Below are 21065 nucleotides of genomic sequence, written 5' to 3'. Positions count from 1 at the left end.
GCAGTTTTATGTCTATCTGAAAGGTCAACTTCTATTTTATGAATATCCACTGACTAGATCAAAAACAGAAATCGGAGAATCAATTTAAGCCTTCTATTCGCTTTAATATTTCGATAATATTTGGTAGTGGATGAACATCAGGGATCTTTTTTTTTAGTTTTCAGTTATTTATTACTAATGTGCAGTTTTTGTTTCGTCAGATCCTTATTTTGTGGGTACTATCTAGAGAGAACTACGGTAAGGACTGTTCGATTTAATAATTTTTTCATTCAAGCTTATATTTTAGTATCACAATAAGGGGTGGTAGTATTGCTCGGCATTTATAGGACGATCGTCTGTCGTAAGTGTTTTATTGATTATAATAGAAGTATAAGGAGGCAGATTCCTTGAAATTTCAAGTCAGTAAGCATAATTTTTTTTTAATTCTTCTGATTTCAAGTAGACTAGATTTTGTGTAATAAAATATTTTTAGCTTATCAATTATAAATTTAATGCAATCTTTTGTGTACTTTAAATCACTTTCTTCGAAGTCAGTGTCAAAAAAGTCGTCAGATTCCTTTACATCGAAACGCTTAAGTTCTTGGGCTGGTATTTCTATTTTTGTCAGAACATCTTTTGTGTTTATAGCTATCGTACAGCAGTGACCTTCTTTGGAATCTCTTACCACGTCGCCTATGTATGAGGTCCGATGTTCAAATTATTTTATGATGAAAATTTTAAGCTGTTTAGTTTTGCTTCATCGTAGTTTTTCAAAGTTCTGTGATATATTTATAATACGATTTGGTTAGCGAAAGTTCTTGATTAAGATTATTTTTCAACTGATCAATTAATGCAAAAGTAGAACCTATCAAACTTTCTTGAGCTTTGCCCCTAAGTCTAGAAACAACTGTCTGAAAGTACATAGGTTTTTGAGCGGCTGTTCATCTCTTTTCTATAGGTCTTGGAAAAAGTTTTTTAAGAAAGTCAAGTATCAAGTATAAAAGGGTATGTGTTGAGATCCTTGATTTATGCACGTTCATAAATTAGTGGCATTCAATCCTTTTAAAATATTAAAAAATTGTTGTAAAACAGAATCATCCACTAACGAGTTTTGTTTTCTATTTCCGCAAATTATTTTTCTTATTACGGGGAGTTCCGTTGTGCATGCAAGAGAGTGCGGACGTGTCGAGAGAGCGCTCCATAGAAAAGAGTAATAAAAAGTAATTAAAATAAAAATAAAAGAAATAAAAAGTACGAAGAAGTGTGAAAAATGAAGAAGCAGCAGAGAAAAAAGTGTAAAGTGAATAATTATAAAAGTTTGAAAGGATAAAGTGAGATTAGTGTGGTAGTGTCAGGGTACAGAGAACGGAACACGTGTAAGGCAAGCGAAGAGTGGGTAGTAATAATAGGGGATAATAAAGAAAGGTATTAGTGAGCTGAAAAACGAGAGACAAGAGGACAGAAAAACAGTGTTAAAGTGGTGATAGTAAAAGAAAAAGTGCAATGAAGTTCGAAAGAAAAAGAGGTTGGAAAATATATTGTAAAAAGAAAGAAGCAGCAATTAGACAAAGAGGTCGATAGAAGGGGTAATCTGAGAGGTGGATAAGGAAGGACCCTGAAAAAAAGCAATATTAAGGTCGGTAAAGAAGATCACTACTTTGTCGAGTAAGGCTGGTAAATAGAATTTCTGGCCGATAGAAGCGGGGAAGTCAGTAAAGTAGAAAGCTGCGTTATCAGCAGGATTTAAAAATGGCCGGAAAGCCGCCTACAGCAAGTATGAATACAAGAAATAATGCAAATGCAAAATTGAAAGAACAGACTCTTTTGAATTTGACAAAAGAAAATCAAGAGAATAAAGAATTAAACGAAAAAATAAGCAGGTTGGAAAGGAAGTAGGACAGCATGATAAGTAGTCTAGAAAGAAAAGAAGAAGATTGGAAAGAGGAAAAACAGATGTGGAAAAAAGAAAGGCAACAGTGGACAAAAGAAAAGAAGGCGTTAGAAGAAAGAATAAGCAAGTTGGAATGGGAAACAGAAAAAGCTGAGAGTGAGAAAAGGAGACCGAACATTGTGATAAAAAGAGCAAATATTAAAGGAGAGAATCTGGAGAAGAAGGTCAAAGAATATATTGAACAAAAGGTAAAAGTAAGAGTTAAGATAGAGAAGGCTAAAGGGATAAGTGCAAACGCTGGGCAAAATGTGAGGAAGTTAGTGGTAGTAGGGCTGGCAAGTAATAAAATAAAAGAAGAAAAAATGAGAAATAAAAAACATCTAGAGAAAGTAGTTTACATAGAAAGCGATCTAACAGAGAGAGAAAGAAAGATTCAAAGAATTATTTTAAACAAGTCAAAAGAGCAGAGGAACAAAGGAAAAAATACATGAGTTGGATATATTAAGATTTTGATCGATGGTAAATGGCTTAGATTTGATGAAAGGAAAGGAGATTTTACAGAGGAAAGAAGAAGGAGCCAAGAATGAGGAGAACAAGAAGATGTAGAAGAGGAGGAAGTGAGTAGAAGAAATGTTAGTGTTTGTGCGTGGAACATTGCAGAAGTGCTAAATAAGGACAGTGAAGTGTGGAAGTATTTAAGTGAAGTTGATGTGATAATGTTGGTAGAGACATGGTTGGAACAGGACAAGTGGGCTAATGCAGAAAGTGAGTTGTCAAAAAGTTGTAACTGGAAGTGTATAGCAGCGACTAGAAAGCATAAAAAAGGTAGAGCAAAAGGAGGAGTAATATTAGGAATAAGCAAAAAATTGGAGAGTAGAAATCATGAAGTATGGAGCGATAATATAGTAATGCAGGAGATTAAACACGGAAATCAGAAGTGGAAGATCATAGGAGTATATAGTCAAAATGTAGCAGAGATGATAAAAATTATAAAGGAAAAAGTAAAAACGAAGGAAAGTGGATGTGTACTTATACTAGGAGATTGGAATGCAAGAACTGGGAGACGAGGTTAGATTAATGAAAGTGATAGTGAGAGTGATAGTGACAACAAGGAAGTAAGGTTAAGAAAGTCAAAAGACGAAAAGATCAACGACGAAGGTAGAAGACCAATAAAAGAAATAACAGAAGAAGGATGGTGTATAGTAAATCGGCAAAAAGGAGAAGAAGAAGAATTCACATACGTTGGTAGCAGAGGAGAGTCGGTAACAGATTACGCAATAGGATGTCAAGGAGCGTTAGATCAGATTAAGAAAATGAAGATAGGACAAAGAACGGAATCAGATCATATGCCGTTAGAAGTATACCTAGAAAAGAAAGTAGAGGTAGGAATTGTAGAGAAAGAAGAAAGAACAAAGGCAAGGAGGGATTGGACTCAAGAATTAATTGATTAGTATGGAGAAAGGTGTAAAGACTGGGAGCGGAAGGGAAAATAGGTTGAAGAAAGATGAAGTGAATTGGAAGAAAAAGTAGAAAGTGCAGTACCTAAAGTGGAAAAACAGTGTCAAGTGTAAAAGATGGGCGATGAAAATGGCACGATAAAGAATGGAAGAACAAAAAGAAGGATTTAAGAAGAATAATGAAAAGGTGGAGAAAAAAGAAATTAGAAAGAAGTTATTACATAGATAAAAAAAGAGAGTATAGAAATTGGTGTGAGGCAAAACTGAAGAGGTTTGAAAGATTAGAAGAAGGAAAGATAAAAAATGCAACATCGGAAGGCAAAGTGTGGAAATATATAAACAAATACAGGAAAAAACGAAGGAGAGAAATATCTCAAAAGTTCACAGTAGAAGAGTGGAGAAGGTATTTTATGGAAAAGTTAGATGGGAAGAATGAAGAAGGAATTGTGAGAGAAGAGACAAGAAAGGAAGAGGCAAGAACAAATGCAGAGGATTAGGAAGAAATGAGCAAGAAAGAGTTCGAGAGGCAGATAGCCAGATTAAAAGTAGGAAAAGCACTAGGAGAAGACAAGCTGGAAAATGAAGTGCGGAAGTACATGCCGGGAGAAGTGGATGCAGCCTCTTGGGAATTGCTAAAAAAAGTATAGGAAAAAGGAGAATTACCGGATCAGTGGAGGCAAGGTACGATTTGTTTGATTCACAAAAAAGGTGATAAAGATATGTTAGAAAATTATAGAGGAGTTACATTGACATGTACAGCATATAAGATTTATGCGAGTATGTTAAATGAGATGTTAAAAAAGGAAATGGAAGGTAAATTATCAGAAAGCCAGTCTGGTTTTAGAGAAAAAAAAGGAGTAATTGAAGCTATATACACATTAAAACATATTGTTGATGAAAAATTAAGCAAAGAAAGAGGGAAATTATTTACATGTTTTATTGATTTAAAGGAAGCATTTGATCGAGTGGATAGGAAAGTGTTACAGGAAAGATTAATAGAAATGAAAGTGAGTGAAAAGCTAAGAAATAGGATTATGGATATTTATCAAGAAACGAGAAATGTAAATAAAGTTGGAGAAGAGGAATCCAAGGAATTTTGGACAGAGAAAGGTGTAAGGTAAGGCTGCTCACTGAGCCCGACGCTGTTTAATGTGTACTTAGCGGATCTGGAGCAGGAATTAAAGAAAGGGCACGTGGGAGGATGCAGAGTTGGTAATGGAAAAGTATGGAGTCATCTTACGCGGATGATATAGTATTAATAGCAGATAGAAAAAAAGAATTGAAAGAGATGTTAAAAAGATTCAAAAAGTACCTAAATAAAAAGAAGATGATTTTAAGTGAGAAAAAAACGAAAATTTTAGTGTTCGAAAAAAGAAAGAGGAATGATAGAAGGTGGAAGTGGGGGAGTAAGGAATTAAAAGAAGTAAATGAAATAAGATATTTAGGATATATACTACAGAAAAATGGGAGAAACGATAGGCATATAGAAGAAAGGAAAAGGAAAGCAGTGATAGCTATGAAAAATACATAGAGCATAGAAGAAAGAATATTTAGGAATAGCTATAATAAAGGAAATAATTTACAGCCCTAGTAGAAAGTATAGCGCTATTTGGTGCGGAAGTGTGGGGCTGGGAAGAAGAAGAAGGACTAGAAAGTGTACAGAGAAGATATATGAAATGGATATTAGGATTAGACAGCAATACACCAAATTATATAGTGGAAGAGGAGTGTAATCTAGAAAGTATGAGTATGAAAGCGTTAAGAAGAGCGTTGAAGTTTAAAGAAAAAATTAGGGAGTCAGACATAAGAATAGTAAAAGAATGCATAAGAGAAAAGGACAAGGACAAGGAACGAGAGAGAATAGGAAAGGAGCCAAAAAAGAGAGCTGAATTACTACGGGAAGAGAAAGTAAAAGAAACAAGATTTATAAAAGGAGTAGAATTTAGGGAGGAAGTAAGAGAAAAAATAATAATGAACAAGGAAAAAAAAGAAAAAGAGAGGAGAATGGAAAAGATAGAGAATTCACGGTACAACAGAATGTATAAGGGTATAAGAACAGAAGCTGAACCAGAATACTTGAAAAAGGATATGCCATCAAAAGATAGAAAATAGTAGCAAGGTTTATATGCGGAAATGAATGTAGAAGTAGAGAATACTGGAAAGGAGAGGAGGATCAGAAGTGTAGATTATGCAAGGAGGAAGAAGAAGATCATAGACACATACTAAAGATTTGCGGAGATACGAGAAATGAAAAAGAAATGGAAAAAATACTAAGCCATGATGCAAAAGAGGTAGTAGTGCTAAGAAAAGTAATCAGAAAAAGGAAGGAGTCAGAAAAGATCTAAAAGATAAAAGAAAGTATGCAGAAAGTTAAGGTCGTAAAGAGAGAAGGATTAGTAGGACAAGAAAGAAGAGAGAAAAAGGAAGGAGTCAGAAAAGATCTAAAAGATAAAAGAAAGTATGCAGAAAGTTAAGGTAGTAAATAGAGAAGAAGGATTAGTAGGACAAGAAAGAAGAGAGAAAAAGAAACGCAAGGAAGAACGAAGAATACAAGAAAATATATGGACAATTTAAAGAAAAGAGTTGTTAATTTTTGAAATTTTGATAGTTAAGTAGTACTAGAAAATTTGTTTATTGAGTTAAATATGGGAAATTTTGATAATTTTGATAATTAAGTTGGAAATTTTTGAATTTTTGATAGACATGTGTTAAATTTTGAATTTTGAGAATTGAGTTTTGTATATTTGGAATTGTAGTAATATTAGGTTTGTTTTATTTCTATATTATTTCAACAAAAGACAAAAGTAAAACATTAAGTATAGTTGAATTAAAAATAAATACATTATATAGCGTAGATTAAGTATGTATTACATGTACAAAAATGTTACGGAATCCTTCTAAACCCGTAAGGGACGGAGTATGAAATAAATAAAAAAATAAATATAAAAAAAAAAATATTGACAAGACTGGTTTGGAGTATATATTTAGTCTGAACCGTTTTATTTTTTTATTGTAGTATCGTTAGTGGGTCTTCGGGGATTCAGCTCATGAGATTTATTTGTTACTTTTAGTTGAACATAAGTCCCTATTTAAATAATATACATAAGCTTAGTTACTATATTCTTTCATTAAAACAATTAAAAATTATTCATTCTTTAAAACATAATTAATTTGGGTTATTCTAACGCAGTTTGGTATTCATTGTGTTACTTATAACTTACTTAAATCCATCACTGATAGTATTTATTGCTGCTTCGAAGTTCTTTTTATTTTTCATTTTATATTACAGGTAATTGTTTGTTTGGAATGTATTTTAAAATGTAGAAAGTTTGTCAAAGAGTTTAAAATTTTTTTGTATATTACTGATTAGAATAAACTATACGAAGACTGCTTCGTGTGAGGACCATGAAGTATGTGTTTAACGACAAATTTTTGAAGTTCCACATTACTCAAATGAATTTCAGCAGAAAAAAGTCTATCAATTTTTTCAGGTGTTATATTTTTTCAACAGGACGAAGAGTTATTGAATCGTATGCATGCGGTAGACCACGTCCCTTCAATTCAATTGTATAGACGTATGCCAACACTTAACAAAAAATATAATTTTTAATATTATTAAAAATGGATAGTCATTTTAAATACAATAATCTATTAATAATATTCGGAATATTATTTAATATTGTGTTTTTGAAAAATTGGTTAAATGTTTCTGTAACTTTATTTTCTATAATGCCATGTTACTATTATAAATAATTCCAGTCTATCGCATTTTCTCAATAAAGCTATTTTATCTGTTAGTGCTTTTGTACATATTTTGAGCTTCTGATGGATTTAAATTTACATTAAAAAGAGATTTACAATTTTTTCATATTGTTTGAAAATCTTTTAAAATATCAGATGCTCTATCAATGATTGCACCTAACAATTCTTAATAAGAGTCAGGTTAAAATTTTTCCAATTATATCGAAAATAATTAAAAGGGATTTTTTTAATTACAATATGAGAATTTATCAATGATTGTTGAGTCAATCTTTCGTCACATCAAAATGGACTGAAATTCTCATGATCTGATACGGAAGACAGTCTGTATCGATAGTATTAAAACATAGTAAGTATTGCATTTTTAGTTATGTTATTTTTAATGTGACTAGTACCATATTTGAAATATTTTAGAAAAAAGAATAATGGACTTACTATCTCATCAATGAAATAAGTGTTTATTTAAAAATATTATCTAGGGATAGTTATGTGGTAATTACGTATACACATTATTAAAAATTTTCTGGAATTATCAAGTCCAAAACTACATTAGCAACACATCCTCTTTTAAAAGTTTGTCCTATGGGTTTTTGTGTGATAATTTTTTTACAAAAAATTATTTTAAAATTTGGTAGTTTTGTATACGTATGTATTCCAATAGAAATGTTTTTATTTTATGGCTATTTAATTTTTCTGTTTAATCTTTGTCCAAGTTTTAATATGCTTTTTGACACGATTATACTGTCTTTCGAATCAATCAATTTAATGTATCTCCTAATAGGGCTGTGGTGGGTTATGGGGGGACAGAATGCCGCACACGAACAACTATATATAGGTATAGAACAAATATATAATACAGATAGATATATGTACATATATGTATGGAACAATAAAAAAAAATTTATACGTATGTAAAAATAATGTTTACAAACACCAGTGTACATACATATACGACATACACACATCTATGTATACATGTCAGTGTCAATGAAGACACGGTTCAAGAAAACAGGTGGTCTTATATATTCATAATTTCTGTGCAATATTTGTGCTGTTTTATTGAAGATCAAGCAGACAGCGAAATGAAAAACGAGGACTGTATGTGTAGTTATGATACGAGTGTTGGCGAACACCATGTGCAGTTATATTACTAGTATTAGCGAACACTCGTATACTAATAGCAAATATAATAGTGTCGTTTACTTAAAAAAAAAAATGTATTTAGATCACAAGCCACTTTAATATCTCTACTGCATGATTTATATAGACTCACATGATTTTTTGGTGCACTAAATAATGGTTAACCACTTGTACAGTATTTTACACAAAATTGTTTGCCCATTTTAACTAATTTACATTAAAATAAATCAATACAAACTTTTATGTAATTTCACAATTGTATTCATTACTTTTACTTTCCCCTTTCAGTGTTTACTGGCTGTAGGTGGTCGTCTGCTTGATCCTTGTCTCTTATTGCGAAACGTGGTGCAAGAGAGCCAAAATGAAACAAAACAGTCACAACAATTTATTGTAGGAAACGTGGACAGTAGGACCACCTGTTATCTTACTCTGTACGTGAAGATCAGTATGGTTTCCATTAGAATGTCTAAAAATAGCGGGGGAGGCTATATGAAGGGTAGCAAGTTTGTACAAAAATCGAGATTCATTGCTTAAAAGACTAAATTTAGGTAGCTTTTTTATTATTTAAATTTTTACGTAATTCAAATGTAATACATTTATTCCAATTTAACGATAGCAACATTTTTTATGTCATCAAAGTTAGGACATAAAGAAGATTAAAAATGAAATAAAATATATACGTATTTAAGTATAATGTATGCACATACATATGTACGTACATATACGACACGAACACGTATGTATACGTATGGTCCGTAAAATCAGTAGGGTTTCCGTCACTTTGTCCAATAGGGGTTGGGGGCGATAGATGCCGTGGAGGGGGGGTCAAGAAAAATTGTGGTCTGTAGAGGATGTGTAGGGGCAGTAGGGTTTATACCAAAATCGTAATGCGTGAAATTGAGTAACAAAACGACGGAATTTTATGATCTTTAGTTAACAATATGTTTAGTTTTCTGATTGGTCTACTTAAGTTTGTATTTTTTTTGTTTTTGCCAAATTTTGAGTTGGTTATTAAAAATATAATACTTTGGAATATTAACATATTTTATTGTTTTTGAAAAATCGTCAATTATGTTCAATTGAAGCCAAGCTGTAAATTAGGTTTGACATTTCTATATTGTATTTTCAATTTTATTTTTTTTCAAAAATAAGGGTTTGTTTGTTTTCTAAATGAATTGTCAAATTAAATACTTTGTAACTTCAACCACAAATTGAAAAATTTTGTAATGTTCAGGCAGCTTCCATTGGACTCAAGTATCTACCGATACCATAATTTTTAATTCTATTACAAATTTCTTGTATATTTTCTGCGACTAGAAGCAAGGAAAAACATTGTCTAACAAATTTATAAAAAGGTATTTATTAAATTTACACTACTTTTGTTCTGGCTCTTAAACTACTTTACAAAATTTTTTTTATTTTTTAACTTAAAAAATGAAGTGTTTAACTAATTCAAAAATTGGGGGGTTGGCAAGCAGAGCCTGCAAAAAGCGGAGCTCCAGCAATATATGTATAAATATATTGCGGGGGTTTTTCTTTATGTGGGGTAAGGTATACGGTGAAACCGGGAGCACAATGTGTTTAAAAGAAAGAAATGAGAAACTATTATAATTCGATTTCAAAGTATATTCTTTGTCTTATAAGTATATTATATATATAAGTATAATATTTTGTCTTATAAGTTAATTACAAGATTTCGTTTTGACGCAATGACTAATTTCTCGATATAAAAAAAAAACAAAAATTAGAAAAGACAAAATTCAACCTCACTTGATCGTAGATTTAAAATAAACTTAATAATTTGTTTTTTTTCGTTCGCACAACTCACTATTTCCTATCTTAAAATTGTACAACGTTTTGAATAAAATTGTTTTGTAGAGCATTGGAACTACTTCTTCTGTAACAACGACATAATATTTAAATCACGAGGAAACACCTTTTATTAAACGAGTCTTACACGATATTTATGATTGACGTGGCTCTAGTACATTAATAAATTATAATTTTAATAAGTTCAACAACGTACTTCAAACTTCAGTTTTTATATTGGTTTAATCACCATTGCACGCAAAATAATAATTGTAAATAACAAAAACTTGGATTCGCATGTACGATCTCTCTCGTGAGCAAGTTTTATGCACTGATAGATAATAATTAAATATCGAACTAAAATCCCTTACACTCTACACTCTATTGGACTCAACAATCTCTCAGATATGATATTCAAAAAAAATAAAGAGTTACAATCGTGGGCTCATCGCAGAATCAACGGGATATATCGGCTAGACGACACGGTAGTACGATATATAAAAACAACAAAAGAAAGGAACCTTAAAAAAAAAGAGATAGGCTAGTAAGTCAGCAAAGAAAGATGAGTACGCCAACGAAGCCACCGCAAGGGATTTATCGCTTCTGCGACGAGGAATTATCGCAATGATAATTTACGAACTCTTTTCAATTGCCAATTAGATAGCCCCTTTTACTTACGCACACCGGGAAGAGAAAACAAGCAGAGGCGAGAGACTTGGGACGAAGAAGATCGTATTCCCGGAGAGTACCCAGAGAAGAGACCCAACGGTTGCCAAACACCCCTCAACCGTCCAACTTGATAAGATCCGGTTCATGAGGAACTCTTCCTCTGAATGCCTCTCCCGTCTCTGCCTTCTAGCCTTTCCTTACTTTTTCATTTCCCTATGGCATGCCACCGAAACCGATGCCTGTATTCCGGAATTTTCGCGCTTCTTCGCCCCAGATCGTGGCCCTACGCGTCTAGCCCCTGCAATATATTTATAGAAAGTGACTGATGTGGACTTTACGTGCTTCTAGAAAATATATCAATAAGATGGTAGAATTATGCGGATGTCTGCAGAATTCCACTTTTGCCCTCATAATTCCCCTTACATACATATGATTATCCGCATAAGTACACTGTGGATACACACACACATGTATATATAAGTATACATGTAAAAATATGCGTGCGAGATTCCACACAACCTCTTACCCTATGGACACTCACTGACCTCTCACACAATTTTCCTTGACCCCCACAGCCCTCCAAATGTTCGACTCTATCGTAACTACTCGTTTTAGAAATAATTTGTGCTTAAAACACCTCTCACAATTAAAAGTTTGTCGGTAGCCACTGCAAAAAGTCAATTTGTTTCTAATGATATCAATAGGCAATAGCAAATATTCAACAAATACTGCTCCATTTTCTTAAGTAGCACGTAGTATACAGGGGGGAGGTGCTCAGGTTGATGAGGTGTTATAATATTTTTATTTGGATTCAGTAACAAAGATTATAAAGTAATACAACATCGTACAACAGGAAGTTTAGTCGTACCAGCGATTGTAGTAGTAAAATATAATTGTCATCACATGACAAAATAGCATAAGGATAGAATTATGAAATATTAGTATTTGGTGCACTTTTTCAGTGGTTTTTATTGCTAATGGCACCATAAGAATGTAGTTTTTATCGACAGACACATTGTTTTGAAAAAATTATTGCAAATTTTAAGAAAATAAAAATACTTATTGTTAACTATATACGAATAAATTGTATTGACTAAAAAAAAATTTGGTGTTACCAACTACAGGTTCTACTAATTCTTCTTCCATGTCATCTTGAAGACGTTTCACCATAACAATACCTCCAATTTGTAAATCTTTGACAGAAATGTAGTGACTTCCCTCAACTAGTTGAATAAACTTTAACTGTTGACGTAATACTCTAGCTGGATTCCAAAGAATTTCATAGGTATTTTCTTGATCTTTTTTTTCTTTCTCCTTCTCAGATTTATCAGAACCATTTTCTTTTTTTTTATCTTTAACATCCTTATCCTTATCAATGTTCTCTTTAATTTTTTTATCATCCTTGAGCTCAAAACTTTCTTTAACTTCTGGAGTACTAGGTGGGTCCTACAATTAAAATCACAAAAAGAAAATAACTGCAGAAACAAATTAAAATAAACTTTAACCAAAAAATTTTAATTATTGACTAAGACATTCTGTGCAGAGTTGTATAATTATATTATTTTTATGCTCTAAAATTATAAGGTATGCCATATTAGAGCTTACGACTACAGTAGAAAATCAAAGATGTAATCGTCATAGTAACACCGCTGGAACTGTTGCACAGCGATCAGAGTAATCGTGCACTCAGCGGCCTATTGAAAGGTACTTATACCAAATAACTACATAATAAGCTAAGAAACCAACCAGCCATGTATACTGAATTGTCTGAATTTTTGATTGATTGATAAAGTGGCCAGTAAGTACTTGACTTTACCTGATAATCAGAGCTTGTGGTATTTAAGTTTTCAAAGAGTGACAAATAAGCACCCTAGAAGATTTTTGAATAGATTCAATGGATGAACACCAAATGTAGCGCATTCTTCATCGAGTCAACCAGAGAATTAGAAGAAATATATTTAAAAAAAAGGAATATCAATTTTGGAATAAATCAAAGCGTTATGGCAAAAAATGTGAGGCATGGCCATTGGGTGAGACCTCAAACTTTATGTATAAAAAGTTCAGTTACTTATACTGTAATAATAAAGAATAATTTGAGCTAAAAAAACATAGATAATCTGAACCCTTATTCCTTGACCCAAAAGCTACGCCATGTCTAGCAGAAGTGTTAAATCATAGTGCTTCTGCTGAATCAGCTGGTGATGATTCCGTTACGCCTCATACATGTACAGTTTAGTCACCACCCAAAAAAACCATCGCTGTGAATTCTGACGAGCCAACTAAAAATTGAGGAACAAAATAGGACTGCTAAAGCGTAATCGTCTTTACTGTTTAAGATGAACGATTCTTATGAAATGAAAAAAATAATCTTCAAGGTAAACGTATACATACAGTAATAGAAATGCGTATCAGAAACGCCGTTGATAGCAAACATGTCAAAAAGCTATCTTATGGTTAATGGAACACTGCTGTCGTGCTTAACAAAAGAAAGCTTTATAAGTTAGCATTAAAAGAAAGCTTCGTAAGGTTTCTCGGTATTACCCGGAGCAGCATACTGTATGGTGTCCAATCCGCGAACCAGAAACTACCAGTACCGTTACGAGGAAAGGTATCGTTTAAGTTGTACATAATTGAAAGATCTACAACTTTCGTATTTATCATTTAGCAGAATAACCTCAAAATATTTTTTATTATCATGAAAAAAAGCGAGAAATCACCATTTTATTATTAATTTACTATAAATTTTTATTAAAATTAAATCATGAGTAATTTCTTTTACAATCTAATTTCCTGAATGATAAAAAACGAATTTTCGTTAAGGAAAAAAAAAAAGATTATCAATCACTAGACAAAAAAATAGTAATAACATTGCTCGACGTAACATCAACACAAAAACGGTTTTTTGTTCTTCAAATTTTTTTATTGCTATCTTGTTTCTTATTATTTGATTAGTTGTCTAATTTAATACAAAAAACAGATGTTTCATCTATTTAATTTTTTGGAATTTTAAAATTTCACAGGGAAGCCTGCCTACAGTACGATCTATGATTCAAAGTGTTACCCACGCTACTCGCGTACATTCCCCGTACTACAAGTTCGTTGGCTTTTGAATCAGCTGTGCGTTGATTTTGGTCTTCTACCAAGACATATTCTCACTTGTTGTAATTTAAAGTGAAATAATTTTTACTTTGTAACAATGCCACGTAAGGAGGCAAGTAAAATGTAAAATACTAAGCAGTCAAACAATCTCAAACATCCAACAACAAACACTTTTGATTGGAGGACAGTAAATGAAAACCAATTTTCAAAACTGGACTTGGCAATTTCGTCAGATGCATTACCACAAATAATTCGTTTTTCTTGCCACTTAAAGTTATCAAAGTTGAAAAAAGAAGATACAAAAGAGAGTGAAAATGAACGACCAGAATTGGTACGTACAATATTTTGATTATTATTTTGAGTTCAGACATACCTAACCTCTCGTAGAATTTTATGTCAATGTTTTAGTCTAATTTTTTTTTCAGATGCTACAAAAGGAGGATTCTTCAGGTGAAGAAACTTATGCAAAAGTTGGGAGCAGTGATGGTACGTCTGGATTTTCGGGAGATAATCCATCTTTGCAAAGTGAACGAGTGGATTTTTTTAACAAAGATTGAGCTTCATAGGATCTTTGCCCATCAAAAAACAAAAACTGTCTTCGGAAAGGTATTTGGAAGAAAAATCAAAACAAATATCGTTAGTAATTGATAAAAAAACTTTCAATTTGGGCCGAGATGATCCAGATGATCTTAAAGCAGATGACAACGAGTCCTCGATACTAAGTTCTGTGCAAGAAAGTTTTAATACTTTGGCCGACCACACTCATGAAATTAAAGTTTTCACGTTTTTTCGATCGTGGTCTTATAAAAAAATTGAGGACTTATTTCCTTCCGCAACTTGTCAAATGATAGGCATAGCAAAAAATGTTGCTCGAGATAAGGGATTAATTGGGGATCCAAACCCAAAACAACATCCATCTGTACATGATAATGTTATTGATACAATTGTAAGCTTGTACCAGTCTGACGACTACACTTAATGTATACCCAGAAAAAAAAAATACGTTTCGATAAAAGTAGACAGCAAATTAGTACCTATTAAAAAGACTAGTATTAAATAATTTGAAAGAATTGTGTGAAATTTTTACTAGTATGTATCAAACTATGAAACGTAGTTTCTTAAAGTTTGCTAGCTTAAGGCCAAAATATTGTGTTTTGGCAGGTGCTACTGATACTCACTCTATTTGTGTATGTCTTATACATCAAAATAATAGTTTATCAGTAAGTGGTGATAATTTTAAATCACTTACTTCTGGTTCTGAGCTGCCTTTGATTAATTATAAGGATTGTTCGGATCGTATGGTCTGCAAAAACAAAATGACTGATTATGATTCATGTAAGAAGTGCCCAGACGTGACGAATGTTATTAAGCAACTGGAGTAAACTTTTAAAGAAAAGTGTATTAAAATTGTTACCTAAAAACAATGGGTTATGGTTGAAAGAACCTCATTGCAAACCCTTATATCTCCAGTTGATGAATTTTTACAGAAGTTAAGTGAAGAAAAAACAAATATTGTGAAAATTTTAAAGTGACATAATTTTGTTATGAAACTGTAAAAAAAGTTTTACTAGTACATGAAAATTTTGTTACATCTATAAATAAATATGAAGCAATCATAATGTTTACTTGGTTTTTATTACACATTTTTATTAATTCACTGAAATATAATTTTTTCAGTTATTGCACATCTCCTTTTTACAAGTAAGAAATCACTCTTAATAATAGATAAAATGGTGATTTCTCGCTTTTTTGCATAATAATACAAAACTTTGAGGTTCTATTGATAAATAGTAAAAACAAAAGTTTTAGATCTTTTAATTATCTACAACTTTTACGTTTGATTTGTTTGATACGAGGTGCAGATATCATTTTATACTTAAAAAACATTTTTTTTAACCATTACGCGCTACATAAATAAATATTTTAACAATAACAATTGAAAAGTCTTTATATTTTAAAAGCATGATTTTTACGTAAAATTTGACACGGAATACGATGGTGATGATAAAAACTCGATTCATTTTGATGGCAATGGTTAAAAATCAATTAAAACAACTAAATAGTTAATACGAATATAATTTCGTTGATAATTTTTTTTAAAATTTTTTTTTCTTAAAGTTCAACTCTTTAGCTACGAAAGTGCCATTGGTAAAAATTTTGTAGCTCTTAAGGTTTCAAAGCTATACGTTGCGTAAAATTAGTCTCCAACCACTAGTATGAAATTTGTTATAACTTATAAAATCGAAAATAGGCGATAAAAAAAAATCCTCGGACAGTTATCACTTATTTTTCAATATAGAAACTGGAAAAAAATTACCAGCCGAATCAAAGAGGTGAAGTTCAAAATCCGTTCGATTTGTAAAAGAATTACCCATGTACATGAATCATCATTGTGCTGCAGGTACTAGTAACTTGCAGGTGATTTATCTTTTTTCAGATGCACGTTGATCCTTGCTTAAAATACTTTCGAAATAACATGAAAAATTCCTAAGGAATGAGGGAGGGGGGAGTTTATTATTAATTTTAGTTTACCGTCGTTATGTAGAATGATAAGTTTGAAATTATCATTATTTTCATTTCGATGTTTAATTATATTCATGTTTTGTAAAGCGTTCATACTCTTATTTACAAATTTATTAGTCAATTTATGAAGTCAGTTGTTAGCTGGTAAAATTTACAAACTTATTTTACATTAACTTTATGAACTGAGCAAGTATAATTAATACGCTATTTTTGAAAAAGTAAATAGTTTGTTCAAAATATTAATAAAAAAGATTTAACTAAACGCTAGGGACTGATAAAAATGTACAAAAAAGTATATGTCTTACCTGAAGTAAAAAGCGCAACTTGGGCGCCCGAACAGCACGGCTGTTGTATATTTTTGCCTGAGATGAGAAGGACATGTTTTATATCGATGTTGGGAAGTGCAACTTTTTGCCCACAGGTACTCTTTTCACAAACTAACCACTTGCTACCCCAGGGTGTAAACAAATTTTCAGCTCAGTAGAGCCAGAACTTTTCTTCCTACCCACGATCAGAAAGTTAACATCGGGCAGAAAGTATGCCCTAGGGCGCAAAGTACTGTGACCAAGGAACAAAATAGTATTTTTCGTACCTAGTGGCGCATGTCACCAAGGCAAGCATCAGGCCAAAGAAATTCCTTGTAATTGCCCTGGTTGAATGTGCAATAGGTGCTAACCATATTTTTTCTACTAAGGGTGCACTTAACGTCAAAATGTTGAAAAAAATACCGACAGTAGAAAAAAGACTTTTTCTTACCTCGGGCGTTTTTAAGAGGCTGCTGTGCCCTCGGTAGAAAAATAGCATTTGCCACATAAGCGCCATCACTCCATGGTTACCTTACGTTCCTTGGGCCCTGCTTCGCAGGTCCCTTTGGCCGCAAAATAGCCCTGGAAACGATGGCACTTATGCAACGAAAACTACTATTCTATTCATATTACTATCTTGACATTAAGTTCACTTACTTACAGTACAGTATAAAACTATTATAAAAGACTTAAACTTTATGTTTCGAAATATAAAAGTAAGACCCTAAAGGTTAAGCGTCTTTCTAATTATTACAGGTTATTTAAATGACGCTTGAATTGTGAAAGCAAACGTACGTACTTACACTCAAGAAAAAGCCTTTCAGCAAAAAACCCTGTTTTATTGATTTGAATTGGTCAACAACAATATTTGTTGAATATGTGAGTAAGCATGCAGATGTATAAAAGAATAACATGTACCTTTTGATCGTCGAAAAACGAATGTAGTCCCTAGGTGGGAAAATCGGTTGATGCGAGCAGGCGCTCGGCTTTTGCTAGTCTGTTGGACGAACAGGACTAGGGTTTTCGTCACCACGAAAGTTTTCTTAAGGAATCTCACTCGAAGACGTTAAGATATAAAGAGTCTCGCTGGGAGACGTTGAGACGAATCGGCTGTTTAATGGGACACTTTTTTGTTTACGAGAATTGTTGAGAATTCATTAGCTGATAAAGAGAAGGTTATGCTACGACACATTAGACTCGGACGAAAGTTCGTGGAGAAGTAAGAAATATAAGCGCAAATTCTTAGAAGTTGTGCAAACACCGATCGCCTTCTGTTGTTTTTTTATTGATTAACGCGATAGGTAGGTAGTGTAAAAATATATAACGCACAACTTGTTAAACATTTGCAGCTCACAATATTACCGACCTACGATACACTTATAGTTGTTAATTTTATTCTTATTTTTTGATCAATAATATTCCGCTGGTTCAATCACACATAAAACATAGTTATAAGTTAGAAATAAATTAAAGGATGTTACTATTTCTCCTGGTTACCTTTTAATAAGTCTTCATATAGTTAACTAATTTCCAATACTAGTTGAAGCAAAATATAATTAATCAAAAAATCAGAATGAAATAAAAAACTATAAGTGAGTGGATTCAATGTCAAGACAGTAATACTGATAGAAAAGTCCTACTTTCAATGTTTTTTTTCAACATTTAGACGTTTAGTGCACCCTTAATAGGAAAAATTGCAGCAGACACTCATTTCCATGACGACAATGTTAAATTGGTTTATAAATTCTTACTGGCTATCAACTGACCTCAAAAATTGATTGATAAATTTGTGAAGCAAAGTTTAACTGCTTTAGAAAACGTGAATATGTTTAACATGGCGATGAACATGATAATAATTACCAATTCATTACATTATTACGGTATATTTTCCACTTGCACAGTCATGTTAAATATTATTGTAAAAATTTTTACAACTGTCTTGTATAAACTTTAAATAATAAGTTAAATTAGTTATTTTCTCTTAAAAAGGGTATAACTGAGCCACTGACTATGAAAAACGTCGTTTATCACATGTCATTTGAAAACTGCAACTACTGTTACGTCACAAGTTAAACATTAGAGATAAAACATCATGAGCTCTGAAATTAAGAATAGCAAAACACAAACAGGACATAAAGAACAAAAATTATTGATCTGTACTATTACAACGTAGCATTTGATTTGCGGCTAACTTTAATTTTGATAACATAAAAATTTTGGGCATAGAACAAAACTACAAAGAACGCCTTTTGTCTGAAATATTAAATATATATTACTTCAATAATTATATTAATAGACAATAGGATACAGAGAAATTAAAACATTGTAATAAGTCTCTTGTTAAGTTAATTACGGAAGAGAACTCACTTGATCTACGCAGCTAAACATGAATATTTGACTACATTACGATTTTACATCCCTTTTGTAAGATTCAGAGGTATGTTGTGCTCTCTACTTAACTCTTGTTTGTTAAAAAAAAACTAACACATTGTTTTTTACGAAGGACACAATAAAAAATTTAAATGCTTTGAGTAATACTTGATTTAAGGGGATATTTCCAGATAGTTTTAATAAAAGTGTGCTAATTAGAATGTTAGTAGACAATTTTTATATTCGTTTTAATAAACGTGTACGTTCAAGTTTAGAGAGCTATTTTCTTCAACATAAATCTTGTTTGATTACAAAACTGTAATGCTCCTACACAGAATCTCAAAAAATGCACGTTTTTACAAGTTTTCTAGATTAGACAATTTTTAGAACCAATTTTCTTACTTTTTATCATACATCAAATCATTTTTATAAAAAAAAAGTCGTAATATGATCTTTTTTATTGAGAAACAATGAATTAATGAAGAAGAAACTGAAAATGCGTTACTGGTCAGCCCTTTTAAATCTTGAGTCCATTGTCGTAAATAAAGGTTCACTTTTTTCTACTTTAATCAACTTTTAATCCAGGATTCGAGCTCGTACCTTTATTTATTTCACTAAGCTTTACTTAATTAATAGTAAGATAAATCTGAGATCAACCTGGTTCATGACTAGCACCCTTCTTCAGCCCCAACCTTCATCTAGACTTGTCGGCCTCCATTGGCCCATGCTATTTATATCGATCTTCAATTTGATTTTTGTTTCAATAGGGTCTAGCAACGAAGCTATAATTCTAGTGAAACTAAAATTGTTTTCCGTAAAATAGTATCTCAATATTGATTGATTGAATTTTCATGAACATGACTTTTATTGGAACCAAGTAGAGTTTGTCAATATGTGGACTAATTTATGGGCACCATGGGTGTCCATGATGCGTGTTATCTTAACACCTACATGATTTTTAATCCTGAAGAAGCTGGCAGCAAAACAGCGAAATATTGATTAATGTAATAAATGTTTAACAAAAAGTCATGCTCCAAACTACCAAGTAAAAGTCTTAATATTATTTAATGACAAAGGAGCAAGTAAAAGGATTCTATAGATATGTATAAAATAGAATCTTGTTATTGTACATAAGTAAGTCCTTATATTTTATTCATAATTCTAATCTTAATAAAAAAATTATTCAAACAGGAACTACAAGTTTCATAAAATGAATAACGTACAAAGCTGAATTTTCTTTTTCAGACAGCACGAAGAATAACTGAGAATTTTTTAAATTTGAAAGATAGCTGTTTAACAACAACAAATTGCAATAAACAAAGAATTCTGAAAGTATATAAATCAATATTCTGCACTTGCACTACTCCATATTAGATGAAAATGTATACTAAACAGCATATATACTTGTAAACGATCAACAAACACTGCATACGTATAACTCACTGCAGAATGCCATAGTTACTGTTCACCTTTCTTCCTCGCCTCTACTGCTAAACTTTTATTAACTATTTATTCAGACATTTTATCTTACTATAAGGCATGCTAGTAAGCAGTGCGCAATCAGCGCAGTGCGCTGAAGTAAAAAGAGTCACCAGCCAGTAAGAGTTAATCATACTTCTGTCTCGTTGTCCTCGCACATCCTGCTTAGTTCTTTACACAGTTTGCGAATAAAGATATGCTTGAATGCTATGTATACATATATTGACAATGAGGGAGTCAGGAAAAGCAACTGCTGTGACGATTAACTTTTCCACTTCTTTATGTTGAACTCACGAATGTAACGTGCCTAAAGATCGATAAGAAATTATATTTTAAAAACTAACAATAAACCATAACAAACAAATAAACGACGTAATAGGATTATCAAAAATTAAAATAAAGGCTAAGTTACTGTTTTGTATGATAAAATTATCAATCAGACTAGATTAAAATTTGAATTTCACATGCAAACTTTTGTGTCAAACCATTTTTCATTTTAGAGCTCTAAATATTTTACCTCTAATGTTTGACTAACAACGTTACGGCAGTTGAAGTTCGCACATAGTATGTAGTAAACGACGTTTA

General features: G+C 31.9%; 1 protein-coding gene across 2 annotated transcripts in view; it reads right to left on the bottom strand.

The window, feature by feature from the left end:
- Positions 1–21065, bottom strand: part of Rpn2 (Regulatory particle non-ATPase 2) — a 492767-nt gene that overhangs the window by 77314 nt on the left and 394388 nt on the right. Inside the window, exon 13 of one of the 2 annotated variants that reach the window (XM_089592351.1) lies at positions 11824–12150. In XM_089592351.1, coding sequence (XP_089448477.1) covers positions 11824–12150 — 327 coding nt within the window. Of the gene's footprint in view, positions 1–11819; positions 12151–21065 lie in introns of both variants that reach the window. The other variant, XM_089592352.1, reaches the window with a different exon arrangement.

This window comes from Copidosoma floridanum, unplaced genomic scaffold, assembly GCF_036245765.1.
Source record: "Copidosoma floridanum isolate Cflo_tuat_1 unplaced genomic scaffold, Cflo_Japanese_pri ptg000016l, whole genome shotgun sequence".
Classification (NCBI taxonomy): Eukaryota; Metazoa; Arthropoda; class Insecta; order Hymenoptera; family Encyrtidae; genus Copidosoma; species Copidosoma floridanum.
This window is presented reverse-complemented; position numbering and strand designations above follow the sequence as displayed.